A 17,759-nucleotide genomic window follows, 5' to 3' on the forward strand; every position below is an offset into this window, starting at 1 on the left:
GAAAGTGCTGGATGGAGCAGGGTTCTCATTTGGTGCGTTAAGGGGTGTGAGGTTCTTCCTTTTTTTTGACAACTGTCTCGAGGGGGATTGATGTCGGTGTCCCTCAGAGTTGCTCTGCACCACTCCGCGAGACCCCCGGCACAGACTGGAGCACGAATGTGTCCACAACTGTCGTGCTACGTGGCCTTCTCTGTGGCTCCTGGAGATTTTTCTTTTGGCTTCCCTCCCCTAGGTTTGGTAAAAGCTTTCAGACGGTTCCATTTGTCGACTCTGACATTTCCCTGGTGCTTTTTGCTTTTTGCTTCACCTTCGACAGAGCATAAAATTATGCTCCTTGCTTTCCCTCAACCCTCCGAACAGATGCCCACGTCCCGTTTGACCAGCCATCCTGCTCCTGGCTCTGCAGTCATGGGGCAAGACAAGTTTCTGCTTCCTTCTTCCTTCAGACGACCGTTCCCTTGTTTCCTGTTTCCTATAAACAGATCATGGAGCTGCCCCTATAAACAGCAGGGGCATCCAGACTGTGGTAGGCTCCCGAGGGACAGACCTGGGGGCTGGAGCAGAGAGAGAGAGGCCTCTCTGATGCTGCTCAAGCTCATGGTGGGTGAGGGCAGAACACGCCTGGATATCCAGGTGCCCAGGATGAACCGCTGGTGATTGGTGGCATCCCCCAAATCACAGCCAGATTATCTTCGCCTTCCCTTGTCTTCCTGAGATGGAAGGTGCTGGTCTTTTCCTGTGTCGTTATTTACCTACGGGCACCCTCGTGTGAACTCTTTCCAAGTTATTCTATACCAAAAGTCGTATTTTTTTTTTTTTATTTAAAAATTTTTTTTTCAACGTTTATTTATTTTTGGGACAGAGAGAGACAGAGCATGAACGGGGGAGGGGCAGAGAGAGAGGGAGACACAGAATCGGAAACAGGCTCCAGGCTCTGAGCCATCAGCCCAGAGCCCGACGCGGGGCTCGAACTCCCGGACCGCGAGATCGTGACCTGGCTGAAGTCGGACGCTTAACCGACTGCGCCACCCAGGCGCCCCCCAAAAGTCGTATTTTGTTGCCTCCTCTCTGAATTCCAGTTTCCCAAGCCCTACTTTGCCCCTCCACGTAAACCTGACATACGGCAATTCTATATTGGATTTGGGGTCATAAATGACCATCTTTAGAAAACCCCAGCCTCTCCTCTTGTGTCAGCATGTCTGTCTCCACGGGGCAGATGAAGTGACTCATCACCCTGACATTGGATGGCTGCGGCCACAGGATGATTTGCAACAAATTAGGGACACCAGTTTCCCGGCCGCTTACCATAACTGCCCCTTTTGAAAACAGGAGCCTCGGAATGGTTTGTTCCTGGGCCGGTTTGTGGACAACTCTGTGAAGCTGATCTCTGGCTCACTGTCCTTTTTTGAGCGAAAGGGTCAGGGTTAAGGAATCCTGAAATAGTATATGCCCCTCCTTCTCTTTTCCCAGGGGTGAGGGTGGTGAGGGTGGGGATATTTGCCAAAAAAAGCATGTGGCACAGAAATGACTTCCTTATAATAAAGCCAGGGCGTTAGTCTCAGCCTTGGCCAGCCTGTTTGCTGTTTCTCCTTGTCTGGAGAGAAGCTCGTGCCCTTGGCCTTAAGCCACAGGCCTTCCCTGTTGTGTGGGTCAGGCCAGGGCACGGAATACAAGTCTGAGGGACTAGCGATGAGGAAGTGGGGAAAGGCAACGCTTCCAGATAATTCTGTAACGTCTGAAGCCCCCAAATCTCCCCATTTAAATTGCGAACATCTACAAGTCAGTACTGCGTGTCCCTGCTCACTGACAAAGAACTTTAAAATTCGGCACATTTGCTCTCCGTGACCTAGGAACTTGTAAGGAACACACCGGGACTACAAGGAAATGCAAAATAAAATCTAATCGTTACAATTGGGGTAGTTACCTTCCTGAGCATAGTTCCGGTAACATTTCGTCATTTTAATAAACTCTGTATCTCTGTATGTATATGTATATGTGTGTGTGTGTGTGTGTGTGCGTGTGTGTATTTATATATGTGTGTGTGTGTGTGTATAAAATGTGTGTATTTTGGACTCTGCCTTTGGTTTTCTTGCTTTTGAAGCTTAGAGCCAACCTTTGCTAATTTATACCTGATGGGATTTGGGGTCCCCCTGTTGATTCTTCTGTCTCCTCTCACCAATGCCAAATGATAGTCTGGTTTGAGCCCAAAGCTTGCGAAGCCTTTGATTTCTTTCTATTTAGTCATGTGGGCTTACCTTCAGATCTCAGTGGACCAACAGGGTGGGTCAGGAAAAACGAGCAAGTTGGTGTGGCTCGGGTTTCTTATTAACCACAGAGATATAGGACAAAGTTTACTAAATTTGCACTGAAATAAAAATACCATCCCATTACACCCTGGATCTGGCCTGGGGTCCCATAGCGCCTTAGGCGATGACCTCTCTCCTCTACCAGAAGTTGTGTTTTGTGCTGGGAGCTGTTCCTTCGTTTCCGATTCTTGCTGAAGTTCGAGAGCCATGCGGGGATAATCCGTTATCCCATTAGGGACAACTGCAGGAGAAACTACCTAATGCCTAGAAATGGCTCCTACGTAGTACCCTCGGTTGCCATTTTCAGTATACCAGATGTTTTTAAAAAATTATTTAAATATAGTTGACATATACGTTAGTTTCAGGTGTGCAACATAGTGATTCAACAAGTCTGTACGTTATGCGGTGCTCGCCACGGTAAGCGTGGTCACCATCTGTCCCTTATTCCCTACACTGTACTTTTCATCTCTGTGACTTACTTACTTTATAGCTGGAAGTTCGTATCTCTTAATCGCCTTCTCCTGTTGCACCCACGAGTTCTCTGTATTTAAAAGTCTGGTTTTGCTTGTTGGCTTGTTCATTTGTTTCGTTTTTTAGATTCCGCACCTCGGTGAGATCACGTGGCGTTCGTCTTTCTCTGTCTGACTTATTTCACTCAGCGTGATACCCTCTAGGTCCGTCCATGTTGTTGCAGATGGCAAGATCTCATTCTTTTATGGCTGAGTAATATTCCATCATCGTATCCCTAGTGACTTAATTTGAAATTGTGAGTATCCTTCATAACTCTAGCTGTGTAGTATAGCTATAGCTGTAGTAATTAATATGGCTTCTCACAAGTGCCTCGAACCTTTTGGAAGGAGATCTAAGAAGCATAACTTTATAAAGTGACATTTAATAAGACAAGAGTGTTGATCTGGTTTCGCCTCTTGAGCAAACGCTTGTAGGAAGGTGCAGAAAGGGTCACCAAAGTAGACATTTTCCTGTTGTGTATGAGGAAATGGATAGCATCAATTTGTGGGAAGGTTAGTGGTTGCTGGGGCTGGTGCCCTCCTGGGGAAGAGAAAAGTAACCACCACCACTTATCTTAACAGTCTGTGGCTTTTTTCTAGATGATTCTCTGAGATTTAGGCTTTTGTGGAAAGCTGGTGTGGGCATTTTGGGCCAGGTGAACTCTTCCGGATGTCACAAATCATGCTGCACAGGTGAACCTTCGCCATCTGCCTGAAAGAGTAACCACAAAGCTTCTGATTTCTGCCATAATTTGCAATTTTTTTTCTAATGTTTATTTTATTTTGAGAGAGAGAGAGGGGCAGAGAGAGAGCACAATGAGTGGGGGAAGGGCAGAGAGAGAGAGAGAGGGTGAGAAAGCATTCCAAGCAGGCTCCACACCGTCAGCGCAGGGCCTGACGCGGGGCTCGATCTCACGAACCGTGAGGTCACGACCGGAGACAAAACCAAGAGTCGGATGCTTAACAGACAGAGCCACCCAGGCATCTTTGAAATATTAAAAGGAAAGCATCCTAAAATCCTCATTCATCCTAAACTCTGTGTCACAAGAATTCCCTCCATGACCCTTAAGATACTTCTGATTAATTGGCTAGTTCAGCCTGAACAGAAAATTCTACAGAATGCCTAGTCCCCTTCCCTGTCCTGGTCAATAGAGCTTTCATATGTTGGTCATTGAAACCAACTGGTGTCTCTGAGGCCCTAGACTTTCTTCTCTGTAAATAGTTCTAGGCCTTTGTCTTCCTTAAAACTTATAGACATTCCAAAGAAAAATAAAGACAAAGCAAGTACCTTTTTTGTTTTTCAGGAAGCTAGCTGTTTCTAAAGGCTTTTGCAAAAGAGCTACAGAAATCTGAGCAAGTTGAGAAAAGCTGGATCAGGAGACTGCTAGAGATAATTAGAATTTTTTTTTGTTTTTCATTCTGCTCTCCTACCCACTGTACTTCCTCTCTCCTCTCTGCATTGTTCTTCAGTGAGAATCGAGAAATACGTTACAAATCATAAATGGTTGTTTTCCTAACATGAGCAAAGCACACACAATTTTGCTGCTGATCTCAAGTCTGGATGCCTTTTTAAAAGCCATACCGTTCAGCTCCCAACTGTGTTTGGGACCTGGCTGTCGCAGTGCCTAGGACAGAAAGACAGTGCCCTCTTTGGTGGTTTTAATGTGGGGTCTAAGAGGGAACTCAAGGGTAGGGAGACCAGTGCATCCTAGTTTATCCAGGACTTTACTGTTTTTTTCTTCTAATAATTTTAAAAATGTTTTATTTGTTATTTTTTTGAGGGAGAGAGAGAGAGAGCATAAGCAGGGGAAGGGCAGAGAGGGAGAGGGGGAACAGAGGACCTGAAGTGGGTTCCAAGCTCTGCACTGACAGGCTGACAGCGGTGAGCCCGATGTGGGACTTGAACTCACGAACCACGAGATCACAACCTGAGCTGAAGTTGGATACAAAATCGACTGAGCCAGCCAGATGCCCCAGGACTTTACCGGTTTTAAAATAAAAAAATCCAAGTAGCCGGAAAACCCTTGAGCATCTGGCAGATCGGGAAGGTTAAGTCCCCTACAGGAGCTAAAAACTAACCTGTGACATTTTCCATCAGCACCTAGTTAGGGATGGATGGTGGGCACGTCTGAATGTGAAGGTGGACAGTCCGAATGTTCCTCTTAAGACCACGAGGGGGCGCCATCAGCCTCCGAAAGTTGTTCCACAGCGTGCTGTTACAGGGGGCTTTTGAAAAGGCAGGTCCTAAAATCCGAGGCGGGGCTCAAACTCATGACCTGAGCTGAAGTCAGCTGCTCAACTGACTGAGCCACCCAGGTGCTCCCAGGGCATGCATTTCTGATAGCCTTAACCCAGCTCCATTTTCTGTCCCGACCACAGTTTGTCCCTTGCATTTTCTACTATGCATTTTCTGATTATGGATTCCCTTGAACCATCCCCAATGCTTACTGAAAGGAGATGGGGTAAAACTAACAGACAGACCTTTACTCTGAGGAAGGACTTTGCTGGAGCTCCATTTAAACAGAGGCCAGTGTCCAGAGTGGGTAGGACGAACTCTGGCCAACTCGGGGCGGGGTGGGGGGGGTGGGGTGGGGAGCTCAGATCCTGCTGTGTGGCCTTGGGCAAGTTATTCTACCTCTCTGAGTCTTAGTTTTCTCACCTGTCCATGGAGATAGTAATAGGACCTACGTCTAATAGGCTCGCAGTCAGGCTCTACATCTAATAGGCTTGCACTGAGTTAATCCGAGTCAAGTGTTTCGAACAGTGACTGGTAGAGTGTAACAGTGATGTTGGTTGTTACCAACAGCATCTTTGTTTTGCAACATAGCCACTCTGTTCGTGATGCCACTGGGAAAAGATTTGCAATCTGTGATCGTCTTCAGGACTCAGGCGAGTTGTTTTGAGAAAATGCATTCAATTATGTGTCTTCTTTTGAGATGGAGAGGTGGGACAGAAATTCTCAGGTAACACTTCCTGGCAGTACTGATCTGGCCAGTCTAAATCCCAGGAGACAGACGCTCCAGCGCTCCGGACTCTGTCCCCAGCGGCTTCTGACTTCGGGGAGACTGGGGCGATTTCCCTGCTTGATGGAGGTTCTTACTTTTCCTTCTAATCCCAGGGGTTCTATGGAGGATGAGAGAGAAATGGTGGCCTTTGTCGAGAGCGATACAGGGATTTGCAGACGAGGAGATCCTGGTTTCTGGCCCGTTTCTGGGCCAGAGGTGGGCCGTTCGGGGGGTGGGTTTGCCCCGCGAACCCCACCGCTGATTTTAAACTGCTTCTCTTTCCCGAAGGTGCCCTAACAGCTGGGAGGGGAAAGCCTGCTCCTGGAGTAGCGGGCTCTGCAGAACTTGGTGAGTTGGCCAGGCTCGTGGTAGTTCCCGCCTCCTCCCCCCACCCCTGCAGGCCTCAGCCCCTGTTTATCTGTTCACTCTTCCAAGGACCTTATAGTTGCAAGATTTCAAGGTATCAGCTACCTAATCTGAGCGGTTGATTACATCAGCCTCTGCTGATGTTCTGCCTAGGGAGGAGCAAAGCCCTGCCTCTAGACAATCTGTGAGGACATTTATAATGTTGTTCCTCCCCCTAAAAAAAAAAAAAGGCTCTCATCTGGGCACAGAGTATGGTGACCAGCTATTCCAGCCTGCCTGGGGCTTGGAGGCGGGGGTGGGGGAGGGTGTGATGGTGCTGAATTTCCAGTTTGAAAATCAGGGCAGTCCTGGGGACACCAGGAGGAGTTTGTGACCCAGAGATCGTCATTTTGGGTGGGTGGGGAAGGGAGCCCCGTGACAGGCAGTCTGGGGGGAGATGCTTGAGGACAGAGGAGGCTGGCCGCGCTGCTGGCCCCATGGGTGGGTGTTCTCGGGGAGAAGGAGTGGTTTCGCTGTCTTTAAAGGAACTGCAGGGGATGAGGAGTTTGCTAGAACTTCGGAGGACAGTGGCCGTTTGCTCCACCATGCGAATTTTTGTGGGTTTTTTTTTTTTTTAGTGTTTATTTTTGAGAGAGAGAGAGATCGGGGGAGGGACAGGAGAGAGGGGGACAGAGGATCCGAAGTGGGCTCCGTGCTGAAGCAGAGGTGAGTTTTTATGAAGTGCCTTCCACAGGCCTGGCTCTGTGCTGTGGACGCTGGGGGGGGCGTAGGCTGAACAGGAACAGTGTCACAGACACTGCAAGGGGCCAGGCAACCACCTGTTGTGCTCAGGAGGGGACAGGGTCCGCCCGAAGGAATGCAAACCCACAGGAAACAATCCGTAAATAATCTGGTGCTCAGCCGGGCAGCACTGACTCCCCTGGGAGCAGAATTCAGCAGAGGGCAAAAGAAATGCCCAGCAGAGAGTCAGGGAAAGGGAGTCCCTACCTGTGGGGAGGCAGGAGTTGGATGGTAGCCAGGTGGACCAAAGGTATTGTGGGAGGGTGACATGGGATAATTAAGAACACGGCAGTTGGCCAGAGAGAGAACAGCATTTGAGGAGAGTGATTAGCTTGACCGGTATGTTAGACAGTGGAAAGTGCCAGCCTTGAACACAAAACAGCCAGTTATTTCACCAGCAAAATGGGTGTATTCGGGAATGGCAGAGGGATTGCGATTTGGGACATGCAAGTTATGGCAAAACCTCGGGTGAGTCTGGAGAACAAAGGAAAGGAACACTACGTTAGAGAGAAAAAGGAGGGACTTGCGAGGGACTGCTTTGAGCGAAATTCTGTTGGAGAAAAGTGAGAGTTCTGGGTGGTGACGGTTTCTCATTGGCTGAGTTGTGGCAGTTTCTCATTGGCTGGGCTGTTGCCGGGTGAAGAGAAAATCTTCTCCTGCTGAGGTAGTAAAGCTGGCTTCTTCCTGTGGGAAGGTGCAGGGGATACTTCTTCTGTTGGGTCTGCAATGGAATTGGTTGGGCATGAGAACTTTTTTCTTTTTTTTTAAGTTTATTTTGAGAGGGACAGAGAGAGAGAGAGGGAGAGAGAGAATCCCAAGCAGGCTCCACAGGATCAGTGCAGAGCCTGATGTGGGGCTCGAACTCATGAACCTTGAGGTCATGACCTGAGCCTAAATCAAGAGTTGATGCTGACCGGACTGAGCCACCCAGGCTCCCTGGCATGAGAACTTTAAGGTTTCTTTTATTCAGGTTCACAAAAGGAGGAGAAAGAAGGAAGGAGGGAAGGGGCAACAGATGATGGAAAGTTTCCGTTTGTCAGGCATTGTTCTCTGTAACATGTAATTGATTCTCACCCAACCTGAAGAGGTAGGTACTGTTATCCTTACGTTGTAAATGAAGACCGAGCTGTAAGAGGTTGGGTACTTTGCCTTGGTCACACTGCTGGGAGAGCACTGTAACGTGAATTTGCATTTGAACAACATTCCAGCAGCGTGATCTAAGATCTAAGGAAAAGGGCATCTTGTCTGGGTGGTTCTGGAGATAGAAAAGATCAGAGGGGCTAGGATCCTTAGGCTGACAGACCAGCAGGAGACTGCTGCAGGAATTTGGGTGGGAGGCTCTGAGACTGAGGCAGGAGTGATTGCAAAGGAGGAGCCATCGCTGTGCTGGGGGACAGACCGGTGTTCAGATAAAGGGTAGGAAAGACTGGGTTTCCATCTTGAGGACCGGGAAAGACGTTTGGGACCATTGCCTGGATCCAGTTTGGGAGAATAAGAGAAATCTTTGTTCACCTAATCTTGTCTCTGTCTTAGGGCAAGTTACTTAGCCTCTCCGAGCCTCAGTTTCCTCCATCTGAAAAACGTGAGTAGTAAGTAGGCATCTTACAGGAGTTTGAGAGGATTAAATCCGATAATGGCTGTAAATGGTTTAGAACCATATTTAAAATCAGAGCAGGTGTTCAATGAGTATTTGCTCTTACCAGTTTCTTTTTTGTTGTTGTTGTTGTTTTATTACAGCTTTTTTTTTTTAACGTTTATTTATTTTTGAGACAGAGAGAGACAGAGCATGAGTGGGGGAGGGTCAGAGAGAGAGAGGGAGGCACAGAATCTGAAACAGGCTCCAGGCTCTGAGCTGTCAGCACAGAGCCCGACGCGGGGCTCGAACTCACGAACCGAGAGATCATGACCTGAGCCGAAGTGGGACGCTTAACCGACTGAGCCACCCAGACGCCCCTGCTCTTACCAGTTTTGAAAAAAACGTCTGATTTTGGAAGACATTTCCTTCAAAAACATTCTTGTTCGACAAGGAAGTGACAGGCTCATTTGTTTCTCTCCTACTTGGTTGTGATCATTTTTCTTCATTTGATCTGCAGCTCTAGCGTGTGGGACTTCAAATCCTGGTGGGGATTCTTCCACAGTGTGGAATTCACTCTCTCCCGGTGACAGTGGACGAAAGACAGCTGGCAGGGCTCTCGTTTTCTTAGTGCCAACTGCAAAAGTCAGAAAGGAGACCGGCTTTAGCTTTATACAAGCAGAGACCTTTGGTGTCGTTTCTAGAAAAGACTGTTCCCTTGGGCTTGTCGGCCCTGCCATCGGTCAGGGCGAGCACAGCTCTCCAGATGTTCTTTCCTCTGGACCTTTCCCCAAGAGGTAACTCCCCAAGACATGAGTGCCAGCCCCTTTGCATCCTGGCTGAAGATGTGTTTGCTTTTGCAATTAAGAAAACGACCTCAGTTGTTAATTTTCACTTGGAATACATAGAGGAGGCGTTACTTTTGGAGGGAAAAATATCTGTGGCTTTTTAAGGACTGTACAGTTTGGCATGAAAATCACACTAATTGAGCCTTGTTAAAAAGCTCCCTAAATTCCATAATTGTCTGTTCTGATGCGCCCCAGTTTGGAGGAGTAATAATGCTGATGCTGCAGATGATAATGACAATAATGGCCGCCTTTATTGGTGCCCGGGAGACCCGAGTGTATCACGCCAAGATCCTGCAAGGCATAGGCCTCCTTATCCCCGTTTTTAAAATGGAGAAACTGAGGCTCAGGGAGAACACATGAACTGCCCAAGGTCACACGGCCAGGGAGTGGGTCACAGCGGCTCTCCCTGGCTCCAAGGTCTGCTGCACTCATTCCCCTTGACCATACTGCCTCAAAATAGAAACCTCCACTGTCAGGCAAATGGAAAGAACTACACAGTTTTTTTTGTCTTTTGTCTGTTTGTTTGTTTGTTTTGTAATTGACAGGAGTATTCAAATCACAAAGTCTCAGATCTATTTAAATATTACATTTTAGGTCAAACCATTAGATCGAGAGACTTGGGGAAGACTTTACAGCGTAGCTCAGGCCCTCCCTCCCTCTCTCCTACCCCCTCACTCCCTCTCCCCCAACCTCCCTGCCTCCAGCCCCCTTCTATTCCCTTCCCTCCCCTTAGCTGTCCCTCTTCACGGGTAATGTCATAGTAGGAAGAATTGGGAGCTTCTGGAAGGGGAAAGTTCGGAAAAGTTGGCTCAGAAAAAAGTGAGCGGGGAGGGGCTGGGAGGCACTTTCGGAAGCCGACCAGGCTGCAGGTGTATGGGAGCGACTGGACTCAGCCCCCGCCCCCCCCCCCCCCCCACCGCCACCCGCCCCAGTCATTTTCTAGTGTTTACTGCATGTCAGGAACTCTGTCGGGGAGTGAGGATGAGTCTCTGACTCCACACACACCCCTTTTCAAGGATTAGAGCGATCCTAGTCCCCCCCCTTCCCCGACTTCCAAATGGGAGCAGGAAAAAACCCAGTGGGACGCCTGATTTTGTACCATTTCCCACAAGGCTTTCTCCCTGGGAGGGGACAGTTTCCCCAGCCCAGCCCTCCAAATGGCAGGCCTCGGGGCAGACAGGGTGGGCATAGGCTGGGTGGCACGGGGAGCAGTCACCCACTCCCATGGTTGGAGCTTCTGGCTCTTTCTCTCTGGCAATGCCGTGTCCGGCCTTCCACTGGGGTCAGCTGCCACCAGAGGAGAGTCCCCGCCCATCCCTTCGACCACACTGTTCTTCTCAGAGGGTCAGGTGGCTGCCCACGGCCTCCCACTCACACTCTGCCTTCTGACCCCTGCCTCCTCTGGTCAACTACTGTTTGTGTTCCGCCGAAGTTCCTCCGGAACGCTGGAAACAGAACAGCCCGTCATTACTCACTGCTTTTCTCCAAATCCCTGTGACGGAGCCCCATGAGCTGTTCGCCCCCAAATCCCTCCTGGTTTCCTGCAGGGACTGGCATACCTCCCTGCACACAGGATGCTCATCCTGCCCTCTTTGGTTGAAAGCCGGCCGTCAGAACAGGGACAATGAGAATATTACTGATTTATTGCCTCTTCCTCTACCTTCTCCCTGTTCGCCCCAAGTGTCTTTCATTACATTTGGGTAGAGTAGGGAAAGTGCTTACTCTACAGAAGGTGTTTAACGTTTAGGTCCACATAGAATTTTCTAGAAAGAAGCTGTAGAGTCAGGGGTGGCCGGCTGGCTCAGTCAGTGGAGCATGCGACTCTTGATCTCAGGGTGGTGAGTTTGAGCCCTGTCCTGGGTGTAGAGATTGCTTAAAACTCAAACAAAATCTCAAAAAAAAAAAAAAAAAAAAAAAAAAAGGAAGCTAGAGCCAAATAGAGAATCAAGGTGGTGGGTGTGTGGCCTGCTCTGGAGGAAAGGAGACGGCGGGTGCTGAGGAGCTGCTAACAATACCTTGAAGGGGTGTCATCCCCATGTCAGGTCTGGACCAGGATGCCAGGAGTCCATTTGGTCCCTTAAAGGCGGTGGCCGGGCAGGAGTCACTTTAGTGGAAGGTGGGGGTGGGGAAGGTGCCCCTTACATGCAACCCCAATGCAACACCAGAGAGGTCATTTGCTGGAAGCGAAAAGCAGTGGAAGGAAATCTGAAACAAACAAACAAACAAAAATGTCTTCATTCCCCACAGATTCTGAACGTGCACAGGGTAAGTGGGAGAGGTTCTAATTTGAAGAGGCCTGAGGTGAGGAGGGATTTTGAGTGTCATCTGGACCCTTCCGCCTCAAGCCCGGAGGGGCTCTGTGCCAGGGAGGCGGGCGCAGGCCAGGACCTGCAGAAGTACAGAAATTCTCAAGGTCACAGGAACTTCTCGGCACGTGTCAATGGCATTAATGTCTTCCTTTCGAGAATTCCCGTCACAGGTGCTCGGGAAAGTCGCGTTTGAAAGACAGATGTGCCATCCTGGGTTGTCCGGGTGCCTGGGTCTTCCCTGGAAACAAGACACTCCAATCTCTCAAGCTGCTTCACCTGATTTTTATCAGCAACGTATACGTACAAGAATCTCCGCCTGCGGGCCGAGAAACCCTGCTGAGACATTTTTTTGCCCAGAGTGTAATTAGCCCGAGAGAATTATCAGCAACGGAAAGTAGAACTTTATACCGTAACACGTCCCAATTACGGTGACCGTCAGTTATTCACTCCTACCGTATGAGGATTTATCCCATCATCGTGTCTGGTTAATGAACATGGACAAGACGACCCAGTGTTCCTCCCAGTGTCGCTCAATCCCGGGCTGTGAAGATGGCCTATCTCCGCCTTGATTTTGGCTGGCGCGTCCCAGCACTGAAGCACATTAAAGTAATCAAGTCAGGCAGCAAGGCATCTTGGGAACTCCCACCACGTTCCCATGACCCCCTTCATTTACGACAGACCGAGACAGGGAAGTGTTTTCAGAGCTATTTAAGATGAGACGCTCCTGCCTATGTAAATCCTGTGTTGGCAGCTGGCTGATTCTCAGAAACAACTGGCAGCTTCCAGTTCACTAGCTGTGCTGGCTTGTGACAGTCCTGTTTGGAGGTCACACGGGGGTGGGGGGGGCAGAGTGCACTTGTGGCTTTCCTCACTGCCTTCCAAGCTCTGGGCCCCGTGGCCTGCAGGCCGCTGCCCCCCCCCCGCCCGCCCCCCCCACCCCAGCCACATGTCTCTCTTAGGTTTGTGCAGTTCTAGAAAGGAACCTGTTACCAGGTTTCTGTGTGTGCAGAGCTAGGTGACAAAGGCAGGTTTTTTTTATTTGAGATGTTGGATGTTTTTGGATGTTTTAATTTTATTTGAGAGAGAGAGAGAGAGAGAGAGAGAGAAGATGAGTGGGGGAGGGGCAGACAGAGAGGGAGACACAGAAGCAGGCTCTAGGCTCTGAGCCATCAGCCCAGAGCCCGACGCGGGGCTCGAACTCACACACCGCGAGATCATGACCTGAGCCGAAGTCGGACGCTCAGCCGACTGAGCCACCCAGGCGCCCCAGGTTTTACTTTTAAAGAATGTATTATCGCTTCTGATCCCTTTACTCTTCCTGAAGAAGGAGGTGGCCGGAAGGACAATTTCGGGGGTGGGGGGGGAACGCCGACCTGAGCTGGGGACAATGGAGAGACGGAGCTAGGCAGAGACCCCGGCGATGGGATTCTGCCGCGGTAGAAAGCAGCCTGGTGCAGACGGGCCTGTTCCCAGACTTGGAGTTCTTTGTCAAGGTGAGCTGCATCCACGCACCAGTGACGGCAGAGACGCACGGGCTCAGCAGGGATTTTGCCGCATTCAGGATGAGTTATAACAGGATCTCCGAGGTTAGAGAGACAAGGGAGAGAGAGAAAGGAGACGGTTACCCCACTCCACAGAACTTATCTTAGACTTTACTGTGCTTACTGTAACCACTATAAAAATAAGAGGTTTAGAAGCTGCCAGCGAGTCAGGACTGGCCAAAATATGTGGCTCTGTGTCCTTGTGATTTCATGTCCCCGCCCCCCCCCCCCGTTGGCTTGATTCTGCCCAAACCTGCAGTGGTGAAGAAAGAAAGCGCCATGATTTAAGAGGTCCTTGCAGCGAGCCGCTGGGGGTTTATGTAACTCAGCTCTGCTCGCTCGTCTTGCTCCAGAACAGAGCGAGGAGGGGCTGGGTTGGCCTTCAAAATGGCCTTGGTGGGGGGGGGTGGGGGGGACCCTGAGGCAGGGAAGGCGGTCCAGCAGGGTGCTGTTTCAGGGCCCACCTGCTGGGGACTTGCAATGACCACTCGATGGGGGTGTCCTGACCGGCCACCTCACCACCCCTCCAGCTCCCGAAGCTTCAGGCTCCAGGTGGGGGAGTCCCCAGCCTCTTCTCCCTCATAGGTGGACAGGCCAGCACATGCCTGGAGGGGGAGGGAGAGTGCAGGGGGTGGACAGGTGTGAAGAGAGTGCTTGGAGCTTAGGGGACTCTGAATTCAGTGCTCTGAGTCTGTGGGTGCCGTTTTATGGGCATGATGTCTGCCTTCATGGATCCCTGGCCACCAGCATGACATCATCTTGGGCGAGCTTGTTAGAAATTCATATTTTCCCGGGCCCCAGGCAAGACTTACTGACTCCAACTCTCTGCAATTTTTTTTAATTAATATTTTTACTTAAAAAAAATAACTATTGAAGTAACGCATGCAGTCAAGTAACCCTATGTTAAGACTCCGCCACATGAAATCAAAGAGAATGAAATCTTGCCGTTTGCAACAACGCGGATGGAACTGGAAGGTATTCTGCTCAGAGAAATTAGCCAGAGGCAGACAAATATCATATGACTTCATTCATGTGTGGAATTTAAGATACGAAACAGACGAACAGAATGGAAAGGAAGCAAAAATAACATAAAAACAGGGAGGGGGACAAAGCATAAGAGACTCTTAAATGCAGAGAACCAACTGAGGGTTGCTGGAGGGGTCGTGGGTGGAGGGATGGGCCAAATGGGTAAGGAGCATTAAGCAGGGCATTTGTTGGGATGAGCACTGGGTTTTACGTGTAAGGGATGAATCCTTGGATTCTACTCCTGAAATCGTTATCACACCATATGCTAACTAACTTGGAGGTAAATTAAAAAAAGAAAAAGAAAACAAGACTCTGCCACTTGAATACACCCGTGTAGCCACCACCGCCTTCAAGATGCAGGACATTTCTGGCACCGCGAAGTCGCCCTCCTATCCCTCCCAGATGAGAGTCCCCTCCAGGGACAGCCGCTCTTCTCCCTCCCGTCATCTAGAGACGCTTGCCTGTGTCTGAGCTCCTTTGAGTCGGCTTTCTTCCTCTCAACACTATGTATGTGGGATTCATTCACATTGTTGCTTATACTAATAGCTGAATTTTCCCCGTTGTGATGCAGCGTCCTATTGTACGAATATACTACAGCTTATCTACAACGAATGGATAAGTTGTAGTATACAGATATATTTTAGTATTTTTGTCTTTTATTTTTTTCTGTGCTTTTTAAAAAGTATTTCTGTCTTTTATTTACTTATTAATGTTTATTTTTTTTTGAGAGAGAGAGAGAGAGAGAGAGAGAGCGCGGGGGAGGGGCAGAGAGAGAGGGAGACGCAGAATCCGAAACAGGCTCCAGGCTCCAAGCTGTCAGCACAGACCCTGACTCGCGGCCCGAACTCACGGACTTTGAGATCGTGACCTGAGCCGCAGGCAGACGCTTAACCGACTGAGCCACCCAGGTGCCCTTACTCGTTCTACTCTTGATGGCATCCGGCCTGTTTTCAGGTTTTGGCTGTTCTACCAAAGCTGCTAAGAACATTCCTATGAGTGTCTCTCGTGAATCGCCGGGTCGTCGCGTTTACGCTTACTTAATGTTGGGAGATTAGTGCCAAACACTTCTCCAAGGTAGTTGTGCTGTTTGCACTCTGGGCAGCAGTGAATGGCGGGTCAGTTGCTCTGCACCCTTGTCCACACTTGGTGGCGTCAGACCTTTTCATTTTGGCCGTTCCCATTTTGGCCATTTGTGTGGCCCCGTCCCTCCGTGGCTTTGCTTTGCGTCGCTCTGTTGCCTAAATATGTTAGGAACATTTTCATGTGCTTATTGGCCCGTTTGGGTTTCGTCTTTGGTAACGGGGCCGATCTTTGATTGAAAATTGGGGGTCTCTTCCCCTCTTGATTTCTAGGGACATGTGGTTATTAGCAACCCCTCCGGGTGACTTAAGCACCCCACCTCTCCGAAGGTCCGGTCTTCTCGCGTCTCTCTTTCCCTTTCTTCAGTCCCCAGGCCAGCAGCTCACTTCCTGCCTCGAATCCTCCTGGGACGCAGGTTGCAGACACAGTGCGGTCTCCTCCACCTTCTCTTTTTCAACGTTTATTTATTTTTGGGACAGAGAGAGACAGAGCATGAACGGGGGAGGGGCAGAGAGAGAGGGAGACACAGAATCGGAAACAGGCTCCAGGCTCTGAGCCATCAGCCCAGAGCCTGACGCGGGGCTCGAACTCACGGACCGCGAGATCGTGACCTGGCTGAAGTCGGACGCTTAACCGACTGCGCCACCCAGGCGCCCCTCCTCCACCTTCTCTTAACTGCGCGTGGCAGGGATGGGCCTCTCGGATTGACCGTGGCTGTGTCACCGAGGTCTGGCTGGGTGCCGTGCTTGCGGTCTGGAGATGTGAGGAGTACGGTGAAGCCACCTCCTTTCCTTTTTCAGCAGGATTTTGTTAGCGCCACGAGCTGGTCAGGGACGTGCGGCCTGGTGGGGAAAGATGGCAGGAGACAGAAGGGTTTTGGACCTTCCTTTGTTGGCCTTGCTTCTAGCCCTCCGTTTCCCAGGGCTTGGGTAGCCGGGCGTCTCCTCTGTCTTCTCCAACCCCCGTGCCTTCCTTCTCGGCCACAAGCCCACGAGGAGGAGGACGTGTGTTCCAGACGTGTCTGCCTGTGTGTGGGAGAGGCGTGTGTGGGTGTGACCTGCTCTGGGTCACCGGGGAGCGGCCGCCCCACCCTCAACACCTTCTCAGTACGAATGCTTCCCATGTTTCTGCCACCCCATGAGCCAGAGGAGGGGACATCAAGGTGTGACAGCGTCCAGGAGGGATGGTGTCTCGGGGGGAGAGTCTGCTGGCGTGTTTCCCAGCTGGAGCATCCTGGAAAGAGCACGTCTTTCCTTTGCACCTTTTTGACAAGGAGAGTTCCCGCCTGCCTGTCCTTCCCTGTGGGAACCGTGCTGCTCAGAGGCCCAGTGTGGCAGGAAGGGGTGAGCGGCGGGAAGGAAGAAGGAAATGCTCCATGAAGCCTGTTCGTGTGCCCCCTGCCCCCTCCCCGAGGGGGCGGCCGACTGGCTCAGAGGCTGAGTGAAATGGCCCCGAAAGGGTAGTGGCAGTGTCGTGGCCACCAACGCAAGTTTGTAACGGGTTTGTGCCATGCCTTGCGGAATCTGGCGCTTAGAATTGTGAGCCTCGCTGTGATAACGATTTCTTTTCCCACCTAGGCTGGCTACGATGGCGAGAGTATTGGGAATTGCCCCTTTTCCCAGCGCCTCTTCATGATTCTCTGGCTAAAGGGCGTTATATTCAACGTGACCACAGTGGACCTGAAGAGGTAAGAGGAGGTTTCCACGTTGTTGAGACTGGCCCTGCCACGTCCCCCCTCCCCCCCGCACACGTCTTCCCACCCACTCACACCCCAAGCTCCCATGACCCCCACACACGCCCCACACTCACACACTCCTAGAGCCCACAGGCGACATCGTGGTGTGTCCATCCACGTCGGGGCCCCGAACTGAAGCCCGGGTGTGGGCTCGTCAGTAATTACAGGACCCGCTCAGACATAACCAGGGAGGAGTTGGGGGCACCTTTAAGGAACCTGCTCCCCAAGCTCCTGGTCAGCTGAGCACCTCTCCAAAGCCCGTGTGAGCAGCTCTCCTGTGACCCACGGGGGAGAGAGTTGGCTTTCTTACCTCTGCGCCCAGACAAGAGCCACGCTTTCACTGTCGGTAGGACGTCTTGGGAACCCATGGTCTCCCTTGAACTTCTCAAGGGCTGCTCCTCCTAAACCGGGGAGGACGCGGCTAGGCTTTGGGGGAACGAATTCAAACCTTGGCGACCGTTCACAAAAGCTGCCGCTCCCCTCCCCCCTCCCCCCCACCAGGAAACCCGCAGACCTGCAGAACCTAGCCCCCGGAACAAACCCTCCCTTTATGACTTTTGATGGTGAAGTCAAGACGGATGTGAATAAGATCGAGGAGTTCTTAGAGGAGAAATTAGCTCCCCCGAGGTAGGCCTCATAAAACCAGCATTCACCGTCTGATCGTCCCTTTGCCCCTTCGCA

At 50.6% G+C, this 17,759-nt stretch overlaps 1 protein-coding gene across 1 annotated transcript in view; it reads left to right on the plus strand.

Moving 5' to 3' along the window:
• Window positions 1–17,759, plus strand: part of CLIC6 (CLIC family member 6) — a 44,836-nt gene that overhangs the window by 18,428 nt on the left and 8,649 nt on the right. The window contains exons 2-3 of the mRNA XM_086675923.1: window positions 16,921–17,030; window positions 17,580–17,705. Coding sequence (XP_086532049.1) covers window positions 16,921–17,030; window positions 17,580–17,705 — 236 coding nt within the window. The remainder of the gene's footprint in view (window positions 1–16,920; window positions 17,031–17,579; window positions 17,706–17,759) is intronic.

This window comes from Puma concolor, chromosome C2 (genome assembly GCF_028749965.1).
Source record: "Puma concolor isolate L17-30 chromosome C2, mPumCon1.1.hap2, whole genome shotgun sequence".
Taxonomy (NCBI): domain Eukaryota; kingdom Metazoa; phylum Chordata; class Mammalia; order Carnivora; family Felidae; genus Puma; species Puma concolor.